Source organism: Gossypium raimondii, chromosome 12, assembly GCF_025698545.1.
Source record: "Gossypium raimondii isolate GPD5lz chromosome 12, ASM2569854v1, whole genome shotgun sequence".
NCBI lineage: Eukaryota > Viridiplantae > Streptophyta > Magnoliopsida > Malvales > Malvaceae > Gossypium > Gossypium raimondii.
In genome coordinates, this window is record NC_068576.1 from 15,548,581 (window position 1) to 15,563,707 (window position 15,127).

Below are 15,127 nucleotides of genomic sequence, written 5' to 3' on the forward strand. Positions count from 1 at the left end.
TTCAGACTCATACTCAAACACATGCAATCTTTGCTAGAAGGATCATTCAAACTTTAAATAGGGAAGTAACCAAGGAGTAGTAATTCAAGCACAAAATCGACAAAACCCTCCTTAACAACCTTTACCGCTACAACAACATACTGTAAGTAATGACAATACTGTATGTGGTAACAAAATTTGACCAACTAGAGGGAGAGATGCAAACCATGAAAATGGACATTCAACAAGTCCAAACTACATGTGGATTACTCAAATTTCAGATTGACAACCTTTGTGACCAAATGAGTAAGCTTATGACAATGTTTCAAAAACAAAGTGGTTAAAATATCCTCATTAATATGGAAAAAACCTTCAGAGAAATGGAAAAGAGCAAGCAATGGTGATCGCATTGTAATTAGGCAGGTCACTAAAGTTGTCAATCATGCCCATCCATAAAGATGGGGAGGTTCTCAAAAAGGGCGATAAATCTAAGGAAGTGGCGCAAGCTAAATTCTACGAGTTGATCGAGAAGGTAGTTGAATTGAAAATTGATCCAATAAGGTCAAACCAGAGCTCATCAAAGGTTTCATTTCTGACACGATTAGAGGACAAGTAAAAGAAGGACGAGGTATATGACAGTCCATTTTTTAGTGGTGTCGACAATAGTGGTTTCAGGACCACAAATCCGACGAGTAAATCTATCATGATTATTATATAATTCATATAAGTTAACTATAATTTTATATTGAATTTTGATTTGATAAATTTTAACTAGTTGAATAAATAGCTAGGTATTAATGGTTTGTCTTGTAATTCAAGTGGTTTCAGAAAATGAGGTATCGGGACCTCATTTCTATTAACTGAGCATGTAAATATTAAAGTTACTATTTTGGTATGTGAAGGTTCGGTTCAAAAATTTTATTATTTAATTAGTTAATTAAAGAAAAAGACTAAATCGTAAAAGACGTAAAACCTAGTCTCTATTAAATTATAATGATTAAATGGCTTTATTAGTGAAATAGGGAGTTCTTATTTGGTATTTAGACCAAAATAATTTAAAATGGACTGACTTAAGGGTAAAATTTAGTTAAAATGTATGTTTTATTAAAGGGTAAACTTGTAATTTAATAAATAAAGCTTAAGTAAAATGATAAGAAAATATTATCATCTTCCTTAGTGGAAATGGCCACTGAAAAATCAAGTTAGAAACACCATTGTAGGACTTTGAGGCTTCGACCTTAATAATTCTCTTGCATATAAATGAGTTTTCACCAGTTTTTCATAAATTTTATTATTGAGATCATTGTAGCTTAATCTAACTAACCTAAGGACTAAATTGTAAAATTTTTAAAGGTTTTAGAATTTACCATTGATGAATTTGATTTTTTTTCTTGATGTTAGATGAAAGATTTATAATCTTGGTTGTTGTTTAGGACTATTTTGTAAAGGAATTTACATTAGTTTTAAACCTAGGGACTAATTTGAAATTATGTAAAAATTTAGTATGTTAATTTTGAATAAATTGGATGTTTAAATTTTGTTGTAATTATTAAGGGTTAAAAGTGAAAATTTTAAATAGTTTTGATGTTAAGGACTAAATTGAATAAAAAGTAAAAGTTTAGTGAAAATTTGTAAAAATAAAAAACTTAAGGGTCACATATATATATAAATGAGTTGATAAATTTTTGAATTTAATAAATTAAATTTAATCATTATATAGACCAAGAATTGAATCGTAGGGAAGATAATCGGGGAAAAGGGAAAATTGCAGATTAGTCCCTACGAGTCGACCAAAAGCATAATCTAGATAAGTTCATAGTATAGATGAACAAGTATATATGTTTATAATCTATGTAGTTTGAATTAGTTTAAATTGAAATGTTGATGAAAATTTGGTATTGAAATTTTGATTATAATTGTTTATAATTAAGTATAAAATGAATGTATACTTATTTGAAAGTGTAAAATGGTTGGAAAATATGAATTATATGAATTTGGAAATGAACTTAATGAATTTATAGTATGTCTACGAACATTATGGAAGTGTCTCCGATTTGTTAATGTAATGAATTCAGTTAAAATGCTTGTTCGAACATAGTAAATGATTAGGATATAATTGGCATGCAAATAAGGTTTGTACGCCCACTTGTATGGCATTGCACTTCATTGCCTCTATTAGCATTTTGATGCTCTCTTGTGTGTTTTGGGGAACCCGAATATCCGAGTCTTGTTGTAGTAGTTCACCGAGCTATGAAATTGTATGACTAAGACTAGAACTATTTGATGAGATTGGATTATATTTATTACATTGATGTGTCAAGTATGAACATATTAGCATATTTTATTATGGTATTGATGTGATGAAAAGTTTACATGATTATGTGTATGAATTGGTTTAGTTGAACCCTTGTGGAGATCAAGCATATGATGAAATGTTTAAGCACTAATGTTTGATGATTCTATAAATGGTTGTCAAGGTTAAGTTAATTAAGTTTTTTTTTTTTGTATTCAATTACTAATTGAGGTAAGTTAATGTGAAGTTTAGCTATAGGCCTACTAATCTTCTTAAGCTTGCTCATTTTGTTCTTGTTTTTTGTAGTTACGTTTTGAGAAACTAGTCTAAGGGATCAACTTTAGAACTCACACTATCCAGACTTTATTCGGTAGCTTTAATTGTTTTAGTTGAAATTGTAAATAAGTGGATGCTTGTAAATGATGAAAGTTTGTGTTTCATGTTAATCTTTTTGGTTGAAATGTGTTTTGTCCATTGGAATGATAGGCATGTTTTGGTCTTGATATCTTAGTTATGAATGGTTTGTGAAATGGTCATTTATTATTTGTAATTTGTGGTGTTGGAAATTAGCATATTTGTCTTTGGTAAGTAGCATGAATGAGTGACTTTGGTAATTGATATTTGGAACCATATTGATGATGGTATCGGTTACATATGATAATTGTATCTTTAGTTAAATTACTTGTATATGCATAAATTGTGATGCCAATGAGGGCACATTTGTTAGGCACATAGGTTGTATGATTTTGGTATGCTTTATGTGTTTATATGTGCTTTTGAATAGTTGAATTTGGTTGGAAATGGTACGGCTTGGTGTCTAAGTAATGGTGGTTGTTTTAGCTTGAAAATAAAGTCATTTGGTTGCACATGACCTGAGACACGGGCTATCACATGGTCGTGTGCTACACATGGATGTGTATCTTATTGATTTTAGGTGCAGGATTTTCCACATGGGTTCAATGTGTTACATGGCCTGGCGACACGGCCATATGACCCTATTTTGAATCTTACACGGTCGTGTGACCCTATTTTGAGTTGCACACGGCCCGAAAACACGATCGTATGACCCTTTTTAATTTAAACACTGTCTAGGGACACAGGTTTGTGGATTTGTCACTCGGTTGTGTCTGAGGCCACACGGGCTAGTCTTTTTCACACAACCATGTGACCTTTGTTTTCAGTTTTTACGTTGTTTTCATATTTTTATTCAATTTAATCCTTGATTGTTTCTAAATCATTTATAAGGTCTCGTAGGCTCGAATTAAGCTTAGTTTATGATTGAATGACAGGTTTATTGAATGAAATTATTGCTGATTGTATTTTAAAAAAATTTTAAATTGAAATTTCATATGTTTGTTTAGTTATTTGTTGTAGCTTCCCGTAACCCTAATCCAGTGATGGAGATGGATTAGGGGTGTTACAAGGTAGATTTTATAATTTTTCTGAATTTATTTAAATCTCTCAATGTTAATTTTCCATTGCTATACCTTATCGATAAAATTCCAAAACATGCCAAATATTTAAAGGAAACCATGAAACGACATAGGAAAATTAAAAAAGACAAGAAAATTGACATCGATGCTACGTGTAACACATTAATTGCTACAAAGATACCCCCAAAATTAAAAGATCCGGGTAGCTTTACAGTTCCAATCGAGATAGGGGACTGACACTTTTGTAAAGGCTTTTGCGATTTAAGGGCTAGCATAAATTTGATTGTAACACCCCAAATCTGGTTTAAATGTTATGACCGAATCTGGCGATGTCACATTGTAACACCCCTTACCCGTATTCGACGCCGGAATAGGGTACGAGGCATTACCAGAACACATACACTTATAAACATGTTAAGCCGAGTTATGAAATTTCATTCAAATTTAAACTCTTCAAATTTTTAACATGCTTTTATAAATCTTCACGTTATAACTTCAAAATACTATATTTGTAACAAATACGGCTTTTGAGACCCAATACATACTCATGCAATTCAATACTTCATTTCCATTTCATTTAATTCACGATTCTCATGTTCATGATTCAATTCAATTTCTCAATCCAATATACATTTCAGTACCACAATAATACATTTAATTCAAATCATATCATTTGCAATTTCCATTTAATTCACGTACAATTCAATTTCATTAAGTTCAATACTAATACATATTTATCGTTTAACTTAATGTCCCATTTTTGCATCATTTTACACTTCAAGAATGAACCTAGTATTTCATTTCATTTCCACTATCGTTTCCTATGCATATCACACAAGATATAAACATTACACTAAACCATAATCGCAAGCTAGTCTTTTTGAAGACTAACCACATGATAAACCATTTTGATAAAGATTACAAACTTTAAACCTTACCACCCTTTTATGATCACAAGCATATTTCCATCTAGACATTTACCATCTCAATGCATTATAAATTTAATGTGTAATCCAGCCACAACTTGGCAAAAGCCTAAGCATACACACCAAACATGCTAGCCAAATAAACATATAGTATAAGCATTATAAGCATGGATAAGCACCACATTTATTTATGTATCAAACTTATCAACATGAGTTAATTCGTAAACCATTTCTGACATTGCTACATACCAAATCATATACCAAGTATACCACATACACATACTATGAAACTTTATTTTCTCACATGAACTTTAACTATAACTAATAATGCACAATTATAAACATCATTTCTTTTCAATCGTTTATCGATTATAATCGAGCATATGGCCAATTATACACAAATAATTCATATGTTCTTCCAATTTTCCTCCTCCTCCTCTCCATTCCACATCCTTAATGTGTATAACACACTTAAACAACATTAACTACAATTTCACTATTCACTCACATGTATATTCAAAGCTGTCTATTCGAGTCAGAGTCACTAAATTATTTTTACCCGGAGCTACAGAACTCCAAATTAATATCTGTAAATTTTCTCCAAAATAAGATTCACATATCTTCCTATCATAAAATTTTTAGAATTTTTCATTTAGCCAAATAGTATAGTTTATTCTTTAAAGTTTCCCCTATTTCACTACTCGACAGTTCTGACCTCTCTTCACTAAAAATTAATTATGTCATTGTACAGAATTCATATATTGTTTCCATTTGTTACTATTGAAAATAGATTCATTTAGAATTCTAAACATATAAACTTTATCCAATAATTATTTTTCTACAATTTTTTATAATTTTCCAAAGTCAGAACAAGGGATTCTGAATTCATTCTAACTCTGTCTAACTTAAATTCAAATATCTCAAAATATATAACTCTTTTTCAATCTCCACCATTTTTGGTGATTTTTCAAAGTCACACAATTGTTCCTGTCTAAACTATTTTATTGCTAAATGTACTCTTTCATAATTTCACTTTTTAACTTTCAATCACAATTCAATTCAAAATTCACTTTTCCATTTCTAAGTCGATATTCAATTCAATTCCACACCTATATTCATTATTCAATTACACTTACTCAATTTCCCGATGAATACTTCAGAATAGTAACAGATACTCGGTGGATTCAGTACATAGCAACCACCTTATTAATCAATGATGTCTGGTGGAATCAGCACATAGCAACCACCTTACTAATTAATGATGTTCGGTTCACATAGTAGCCTGCACATAGTACTATACATGTGACCATTACCATCCGAAACACGTAGTAGCCTACACATAGTAGTACACACGTGATCGAAACTATCTGGTACGCATAGTAGCCTGCACATAGTACTACACATGTGACCTATCATTCCTGTACACGTAGTAGCCTGCACATAGTACTACACACGTGACCATCACTTTCACTTTTACTTGGTGGCCTACACACAATCTGTGCTACACATGTGATCATTTCTGTCACTTCATTCGTATCCCTTTTTATTCCAAAGGTTCATTCGGGAATTTTTCACTTTTTCTCACTTTTCTTTTTATTAATCAATTTCAATTTCTCGTCTTTCTTGATTTATAACAATACATTTAACTTATATAACATTCACACTATTCATTCGAGTCCAAAAATCATACTTTGGCAAATTTATATTTTTCCCCTAAAGTTTCACAAAATTACAATTCTGCCCCTAGGCTCGTAAAATAATATTTATTCAATTTCCTTGCATTTTAGGCCTAGCTGAACCATTTTCACAACTATAACAGTCCACAATACTCACTTATTCACACACTTGTGATATATTTTATAACTTTTACAAATTAATCCTTTTATGCATTTTCATCGAAAATTACTTAGTACAAATCGTTTATCACACTCCAAACATTCATATTCTTCCATAAAACATCAAAATACATGCATATAATTCATGGGTAAATATTTAAACACAAACCCTAGTTCAAAAAAATGTAAAAATAGGAAAATCTTGTTACGAGGATTTCAAAAACGTAAAAATCATTAAAAACGGGGATAGAACGGACTTACAATCGAGCTTGGAAGCTTGAAAACCCTATCCATGGTTTCTCCATGCAATTTTTGGCCTAGGGGTTGAAGATGGACAAAAATTGGCTTTTAATTTTGTTTTTAATTCATTTTAATAACTAAGTGACCAAAATGCCCTTAATGAAAAACTTTGGAAACATGCCTAACCATACCTATCTTTGTTCACCAACTTAACCAATGGTTTAATTACCATATAAAGACCTCCAATTTAAAATTTCATAACAATTGGACACATCTAAGATATAAAACTCAACTTTTGCACTTTTTACAATTTAGTCCTTTTGACTAAATTGAGTGCCCAAACGTCAAAATTTTCGAACAAAATTTTCACAAAATCATTTTGCGAAATCATAGACCATAAAAATATAATGAAAATATTTTTTTTTCTTGTCGAATTTGTGGTCCCGAAACCACTATTCTGAACTACCCCAAATTCGGGTTGTTACATTGATGCCCTTGTCGATCTATCGAAAACTCAGACTTAAGGATCTTAAAAATGGTGTACTCGAGGATGTATTGGTCAAGGTACATGGATTCATAAATCCTGTCGACTTTGTAGTCCTTGACTTTGATGATGAACGAGAAATCCTCATTCTATTGGGAAAGCCATTTCTGGCCACTTCTAAATCGACTATCGATGTTAAGTGAAATGAGTTAATCATAAAGATTGATGGAAAAATAGAAGGGTTCAAATATGTTTGTGATGCCCATAGTGAGGGATTAATTAGGGAGAAATATTATGCAGTAATCAATTTAATCCCCAACAACTGTTGAAAAAAATCCAGTTTGAAAACGGTATTCTTGCAAAGTCAAAAATTAAAATTTTGAAAATAGACCCATTTTGTGTTATTTATAGCAATAAACCTTAGACCGAAATTGTACTTGTGTTTTCGAATAAGCGGATCCTTGATGTTTTCCAGCTTTCAACCAAATGATCTTCTCTACTATTCTCATACCATGAACTGTGTCGAGTGTGGGCTCAAAACAATTGAATCAAAAGAAAGAACTAGAAAATGTTTTCTTCTCTTTTTGGGGTGAAAATGAAAATTCTCTCTTCTTTAATAGAAACCGATAGAAATGTTATTCTGAAAAAATATATTTAATAGTTGAGAATAAATTCTCTCTAATTTTTTGCATAGTAACAACCTCTCCAAGTTATGTGAATAGTTTTACCGATGCAATCTACTTATAGGGAGAGAAGGTAGAATCCTTGTTGAATTGTAGAAGTTTATTTAAAATAGAAAAACAACTTCCTAGTCTAACTAGGAGAGAGAGTGGGGCAAATAGGGTGTGCTTCCCCTCATATGTATTATGATAGGGATTGGGGCCTCTCATTCATCGGGTCTAATTGCGAGTACTTTTTAGGCTTTTTGACCCAGTACTTTGTAATGTGATCCAACCTAATTTGGCGTTTCTATTTCCCAAAATAAACTTTAATATTTTATATTAAACAATTTTCTCATCCCCATTTTACCCCTAGTAAAATTTTGATAATTTTACTCCAGATAAAATTTTTAACAAATTTAGCCCTAGTAAATTGTCGAGAAAATATGTTCAATATTTCGTAACTTAACATGTTCAATGTAACCGAATGGTTTTTTTTTCATTTTTGGGCTTCAAAATAGCTCAAAAGTAGAAACTTATTCTTCCAATCATTTTTAAGTAATCCATATAGAATTGCAAATTGACCATTTCCAATTCCTTTTTTAGAGACCTACATTCATTTCCAGATGATTCTATTTTTCCATTTTGGAGAAAACCATAATCATTCCTGAATGTTTTCCATTTCTCTTTTCCTATTCATTCTATTCATTTCTATTCAAACTTGTAATTTTGTTTCTGGTTTGAACAAGCTAGCAGATGGAGTGATTGAACATATGTAGTTGAAGCTCAAATGATTTATAATTAAATTGTGGCTTTTTGCCTATTAATTATAAAATCATTTATTCATGAAGTCATTCCAGTATAGTATTGTGACTGAGCTCTCCCCAATGACATACAATTATAAAAGCTCGTCCAATGACCTTGTCATAAGTGTGTTACCCTCATATGATATCTTTGATCTGTTTGGGATAATATTTGTTCTCCTAATGTGATCCTATTTTATATGTAACCTCCCAAACCCGGCTTAAACGTTATGGTCGAATCGTGAAAGTCACATGGGACACCTAAACTACAAATCTACCATATCATTGGATGAAAACCTCAAATGCACTCTCTTTTAAATAAAATCGTGACTACCTTTGTTATTTTGGAAAACATTCATTTAATAAGTTCAACTTTTATTAAGTCAAGTTAATAACATTTATGTGATTTTAAGAAAACACATTGCTTGACATTACTTTTGGAAAAACCCTATTAGGTTTAGTTGTAGTGGAAAAAAATTAAAATCCAATTTTTTATTAAGCCAAGTAACATGCTCAGTCCAATTTTAGAATAATCCTATATATCAATTTAAAGTATGAAGTTATGCATGCATGAAAATCCCCCAGAAATAAAAATAACCTAAAGCACAATTCAAATAGCTTTACAGTCCAAAAAACAAATAAATTTAAGGAACTTTAAATATAATGTAATATAATAAAATAAAATCGAAGTTTGAAGTTCGAAGTCCGTTGTACATATGCATCCCATGTTCAATCCTAGTCTCATTCATTACCTGAGAGGTTTGAAGTAATAGGGCGAGCTAACTAGCTCAATGTGAGTCTAATTAATATGCACAGTCAACAATCGTTTAAGATCAATCACACAAAACATCTAGGTAACATATTCATAGCAACCATATCAATAATAAAATAAGTTATGGACATGTCATGATGCAAGAATGAATTCCTACCCCAACCATCCGCTACACACCACGAGTTCCCCAAAACTCATCTGCCCAACTCCAAACAGTGAGAGCAAAGCTTGATGTGGTTAAACCACCATATAAACATAATGCAAATATTCTACCATAAAACATATAATGCGATAAAATCACAAATCTCCACTGTACTCTTGGTGCACTGCACTAACTACATATAAATGCCAACTTAATATGCCGCTAGAACTCCAAAACTCCTCCATCAACCATAATATCCCACCCCATACACATGCGATATGTCATACAATATTTCAATCAAATGCAAGTTTCATTCGTATTCTTTCAGTAGCATAGATTACATGCCATCATTATAACATTCACATATCAATCGTTTAGTTTCACCATCAATACAGTGACATTTAATCTTATCACCAATCATTGACACTATGGGAAAATATTTCTAGTGCATGTATAACAGCTTTTCCATTCAATACTTTTCATGGCATTTTACCTAACAAGATTTCGGGAATTCAACATCTATTTCAAAAATAAAACATGCTATACATACAATCAATCACACATCATATCAACAAATCTTTCATATCAATATCAAACAATTAACTATTCAGTCAACCAAACAATCTTGCAAACATGCCATTCAGTCAAGGCTAGTAGCATACTTGATTTAGCCACTTTAACAAATTCATTTAGTCAATTAACTAAGCCCGAACAGAAACCTTAATCCACATTTAGATCATAGAAAATATTATTAAAGCATTCAAGTTTAACAGATTAGGACCCACACCTTTTTTCTGCACTATTGTAGCACACTAATGAAACCTGCAGTTTCTCCTTAAGACCTTAATTGAGCCTAAATTAAAAATAAATATTTTATCAAATTAATAAAGCTTTTAATCAGTCCTAAAAAACCCTCTTTATGGGTTCAAATCAAACAACATATTTATAACAATTTTTCAGATCCAAACTAACTAGGTCTCTTACATTGGTTTGATGCAAAGTGTACGCATGAATGTCTAACAACTTCACTATTGATTTGGGGAGTTTGGGTTCGCACCTAACACCATTAAATACTTTAAAAAATTAGCTATATAATCATAAAATTATTTAATCCAATAAATTATCAATTTTCCCAACAATGAAGTTTAAACTATGCACTAGCTTACAAACTACCACACTTACGCTTCTTTAATTGTCAGTTATGAATCGTCGAATGATCAATATTAAATTTCCCTAAGAAATGTAATGCCCCAAAATTTCTAATTTCGTTATTGTGAAAATATGACACAAATATCTGTCAGATCTAGTGGTTATGTGTTCTGGGAGTATTTGGGAGGTCCCAAGTTTGAGCCTTCACTTGGGCAATTTTTGGTATTTTAAATGAATTAGGCCTTACTCTTATTCAGTAGACTTTTATTTGATTGTTGGGTAAATTACATCAGAATGGACCTGTTGGTTTGGTGGTTAAATGGTGTGTTATTATGGTGGAGGTCTTGTGTTTGAATCCCTATACAGGCAAGAGTATTTTTTTTTTTGCTCAGATTTCGGGATAGAGTTGTGTGATAGGGGGATTTTGTGTAGTGGATGTGTAGTGGGAATTAGGGGAGAAGATTAAGAGATTTTGGGGGTTACCGGGATTTTATTTTATTTTTTCCCATAACCGAATTTTGACTCTCTTTTCCAAAAAAATTATGTTGTCTATTCTTATTGGCTGTCAGAAGGGACGAAGCTGTCAGACAGCAGAATAGAAGTATGTTTGAAGATTTTACTGTACTTATTGGCTGAACCAAAAATTCTAAAAATTTTATGGTAGAAAGATATTTGGGTCTAGTTTCAAATACATCAAGCAAATCTTAATTCAAAATTCTGTAGCTCAAGATATAAATAATTTAGCAACAATGACTCAAGTAGACAACTTTGAAGGAACATATAAGTAAATAGTGAAAACATATATGAATAATTAACTAGCACAGGTTACATTAAAAATGAATCACGTGGCCAAGGCCAATTTGGGCCGAGCGGGCCACATAGGCGTGTGAGCCCATTTTTCTGAAAAGTTTTGTAAGGTTGCACGGGTCAACCAAGTCGACTGTGGACCTACTATAAGGTCGGTAAGCTTTACTTAGACCCCTATATGTGTGATCTGTCTGTCTCATTTCTATACCGAGAATAACTTATGATATCTGAATGTATGTACGATTAATTGCTAATGGCATGACATATTTTGTATGTTGCATTGCATTGGGGTGGGTTGATTATATTTGAAGGAAGTGTCTGAAAGGCTATTAAGCTTGGTATCTGGCAGCTCAGCTGCAACCTTCTGATTATGTGCCGCATTTTGGCACAGCATGGTGTGTAGGGATGGGTGGGTTGATTTAATCCCTACATGGTGTGTAGGGTTGGACGGAGATGGTGTGTAGAGGCTGGTGGGCAGGATTCGATTTCATCAGATTCGCATTCTATATCGATCCGGCCAAGGCCCTAATGTATTCTGAGATCAGATCTCGAATGGGTTAAGGCCCAAACTGATTCTGTGATAGGCACGGGCCCCAGACTGTATCTAACTAAATTTTTTTGATTATCTGTATGAATGCTTTCTGTGGAGATTACACACTAAGTTTACGAAAAGTCACCCTTTCTCTGTTTAATCTGTACAGGTAATCCCCAGACTTGACGGGTCGGTGTAGAGGAGGACTCGACGGTGGCCACACGTAAATTTTAGATTTTTTTCCATTAATGCCTAGAATTTGTTACTTATTTGGGGTTTTTGATGTATCTTCTGGACTATTGATTGGTTGGCTTTAAATTTGGGACTTTATACTATTTTTTATGGATTTATTTTTTAAATTGCAACTCCTCAAAACACGGTTTTTTCTAAAAACTAAGGTTTTTCGTAAATAGAAACGATTTTCCCTAAATTAATTGGTTACAAAAGCTTTCACTAAGAGACAAGTTTTAAAGCAAATCAACTAGTTTTTTCGAACTAAATAAAAGCTAACTTACTGTAACAGTTTTTAAACTCGACAATCTTGTCTTCAAATCCCTTTCCATGTGGTATCGCCAGATTCGGCCATAACGTCTAGGCTGGGTTTGGGGTGTTACAAGGAAAATATGATTAAATGATGATTATGAAGGGTTCTTGGGACCAAATTTTTTTTGGAAAAATATGGGGAAAATTAAAGAAAATGGCAGCCCCTTTTGGTGCCTCTAGGCGCGGCACCCCACCACTAATGGTGGCAGATCGAGGCTGTTTTAAAAAGCCAATTGAAAACACTATTAAAGGTTGGAAAATAATCATAAAATCATTAAAATTTCCCCCAATTCCAAATCTAGAAAATTGGGTATTCCCTTTAATGATTCATCAAGAAATTTAAAGAAAAGAGGCACTGACACAAGCTAAAAGAGATGGGCAGCTATGGCAATTCTTAGGCAACGATGGGGATCGTTCTTGGACGTAAAATATTTCAAATTTATGGCTGGAAAAATAAGGAAAAATGGAAGCAAGAAGAAGGGGTGAATGGTGAAAGAAGTCATTACAAAAAGAATAAAAATTGATGGTGAATCTTGGTGGGTTGGGCGGCGACACACAAAGGATGAAACAAAGAAAATTGAAAAGAAAAGTGGAGAGGAAGAGGCTGAACGACCAGGGTCGGGAAAACTTTACTTCAAGGCTGTAAAATACAAGAAAAATATGTATTTATACCTAGGGTTCAAGGCTTAGGCGACACAAAACAAGGAGAAGGATAACTATTAGCAAAAATTAAGCTATTTTGCAAGGGAAAGGATTCAAACTTGGGACCTTGATTTATTTGCATTGCTTCATTATTTTCTCTTAACCACTAAGCCAATAGCTCATCCTTGAAATGATTTTACCAGATCTAAACCAAAAATTTAGGATGTTACATGTTTGAGTCAAAATTTACAAAATAATAAAAATGGTGCGAGGGAAGGAATTTAAACTTGGGTTTCAATGATAGTTTCACTAACACTTAACCAACAAACCAGTAACTCATTCTTTTAAAAAAAACAACAAAAACATCAAAAATCTCAAAAATATGGGCATGACCACTCTCTCTCGATTCACTATCCCAATTTTACTAACCCCTAATTTTTGGGATGTGACATTATCTTATGGTAACCAATGTATATTCTTTCATGAAAAGTCAATCACTATCAAATAGTGATCAAGTCATTACAAACACAGACGACCCACGGCCATGTTTACTTTTCATTAACCATGTAATGCAAATAAGAGGATATCATTTACCCATGTTTTGGGCTATGAATTCCAATGTTGTGAATGACACTACATACTACAAAAGTCATATTCTTTGACCGTTGTTCCTTCATGAGATGTGTAAGCATCAGATTCTTGTTCCCAAGGTTATAAGCGGCTTGACAACTAGCAAAATCCTTGGACAAGCATTTGAGCACCATCTCTATTTGGGTGTTTTCGTCCAAATTGGTCTCATTGTTCGTGGCCTTTGCAAAGTAGCCCATAAGAGTGACCATATGGTCTTTGGCCGAAGTGTCGAGCTTTTTGTTGGGCATTCATTAAGGTAGTTATAGCAGACTGTTGAGCCAACATAGCTTGGCCTCTAAACATGTCTTCTAGCTTATCTAGAATCACTTTAGCAATCTTATAGCTCTCCAGTTGCTTATACAGAGTGTTGGTCATGCTTGGCACCATATAGCAATGAGCTATCTCATCAGGCTCTTCCCACATTTTCTAGCCTCAGCTTGAGTGGCCAGAGGGTACATAGTATCAAGAATTGTTTTAAGTTTCTCAAAGCAATTATCAATTTCCTTTTCCATTCATTATAGTTGTTTTTGTTCAGTTTGTTTTCAGTGAGTATGTTTAATAAAGAAGTTTGTGTCATTTTCGAACTGAAAATAAAACATTCATATATTAATATCTTTGTATTAAGAAAATTTTGAAAGCGTCTTACATTAAACCTTGAAAAATAATTGTAAGTCATTGCAATGATAATTCCTACACCTATTGAATCAAGTCATTGTGGGGTGATCATGATCAACTAGTAAGAACATGGATTTCCATCCAATTAGTACATGGACCTAAATCCTTAGGCATTCACAAGTACTAATAATCGTGTAACATTTGGTGATTATTCTAACTTAAGTAGAGCTCCGTGAGGAGTTACTTAACTAGAATATCTTAAGTGTATAACCATCAACTTAACACATATCGCATCATGCACCACAAATGAGACATAATGGGGCAATCTCATAGAGTAGCATGCTTTGACTAGTTGTCCTCTTTTGAAGATAGAATTTCTTGACTTATCGTATGATAATGCCTACCACAAGGGTCGGTCCAATTACCATTTGATCACAAAAGAATTCTTCTTTCTTTTCGGAAATCTTGTAACACCCCTAACTCGTATCCGTTACCAACGTAGGCTTACAAGAATGCTATAAAAAGTTAATTAAAATAAATAAGTAAATCATGATCATTTCACTTATAATTTCTCAAATACCATAAAGTAATTGAATTACAATAATATCTTATATCTACAAGGCTTAAATTGAGCTTTAGGGAC

The 15,127-nt window shown here is 32.6% G+C and overlaps 1 protein-coding gene across 1 annotated transcript in view; it reads right to left on the minus strand.

Moving 5' to 3' along the window:
- Window positions 1–14,292, minus strand: part of LOC105762010 (cytochrome P450 81E8-like) — a 57,610-nt gene extending 43,318 nt beyond the window's left edge. The window contains exon 1 of the mRNA XM_012579934.2: window positions 14,076–14,292. Within this exon, the coding sequence (XP_012435388.2) occupies window positions 14,076–14,292 (217 nt within the window). The remainder of the gene's footprint in view (window positions 1–14,075) is intronic.
- Window positions 14,293–15,127: the final 835 nt, after the last annotated feature.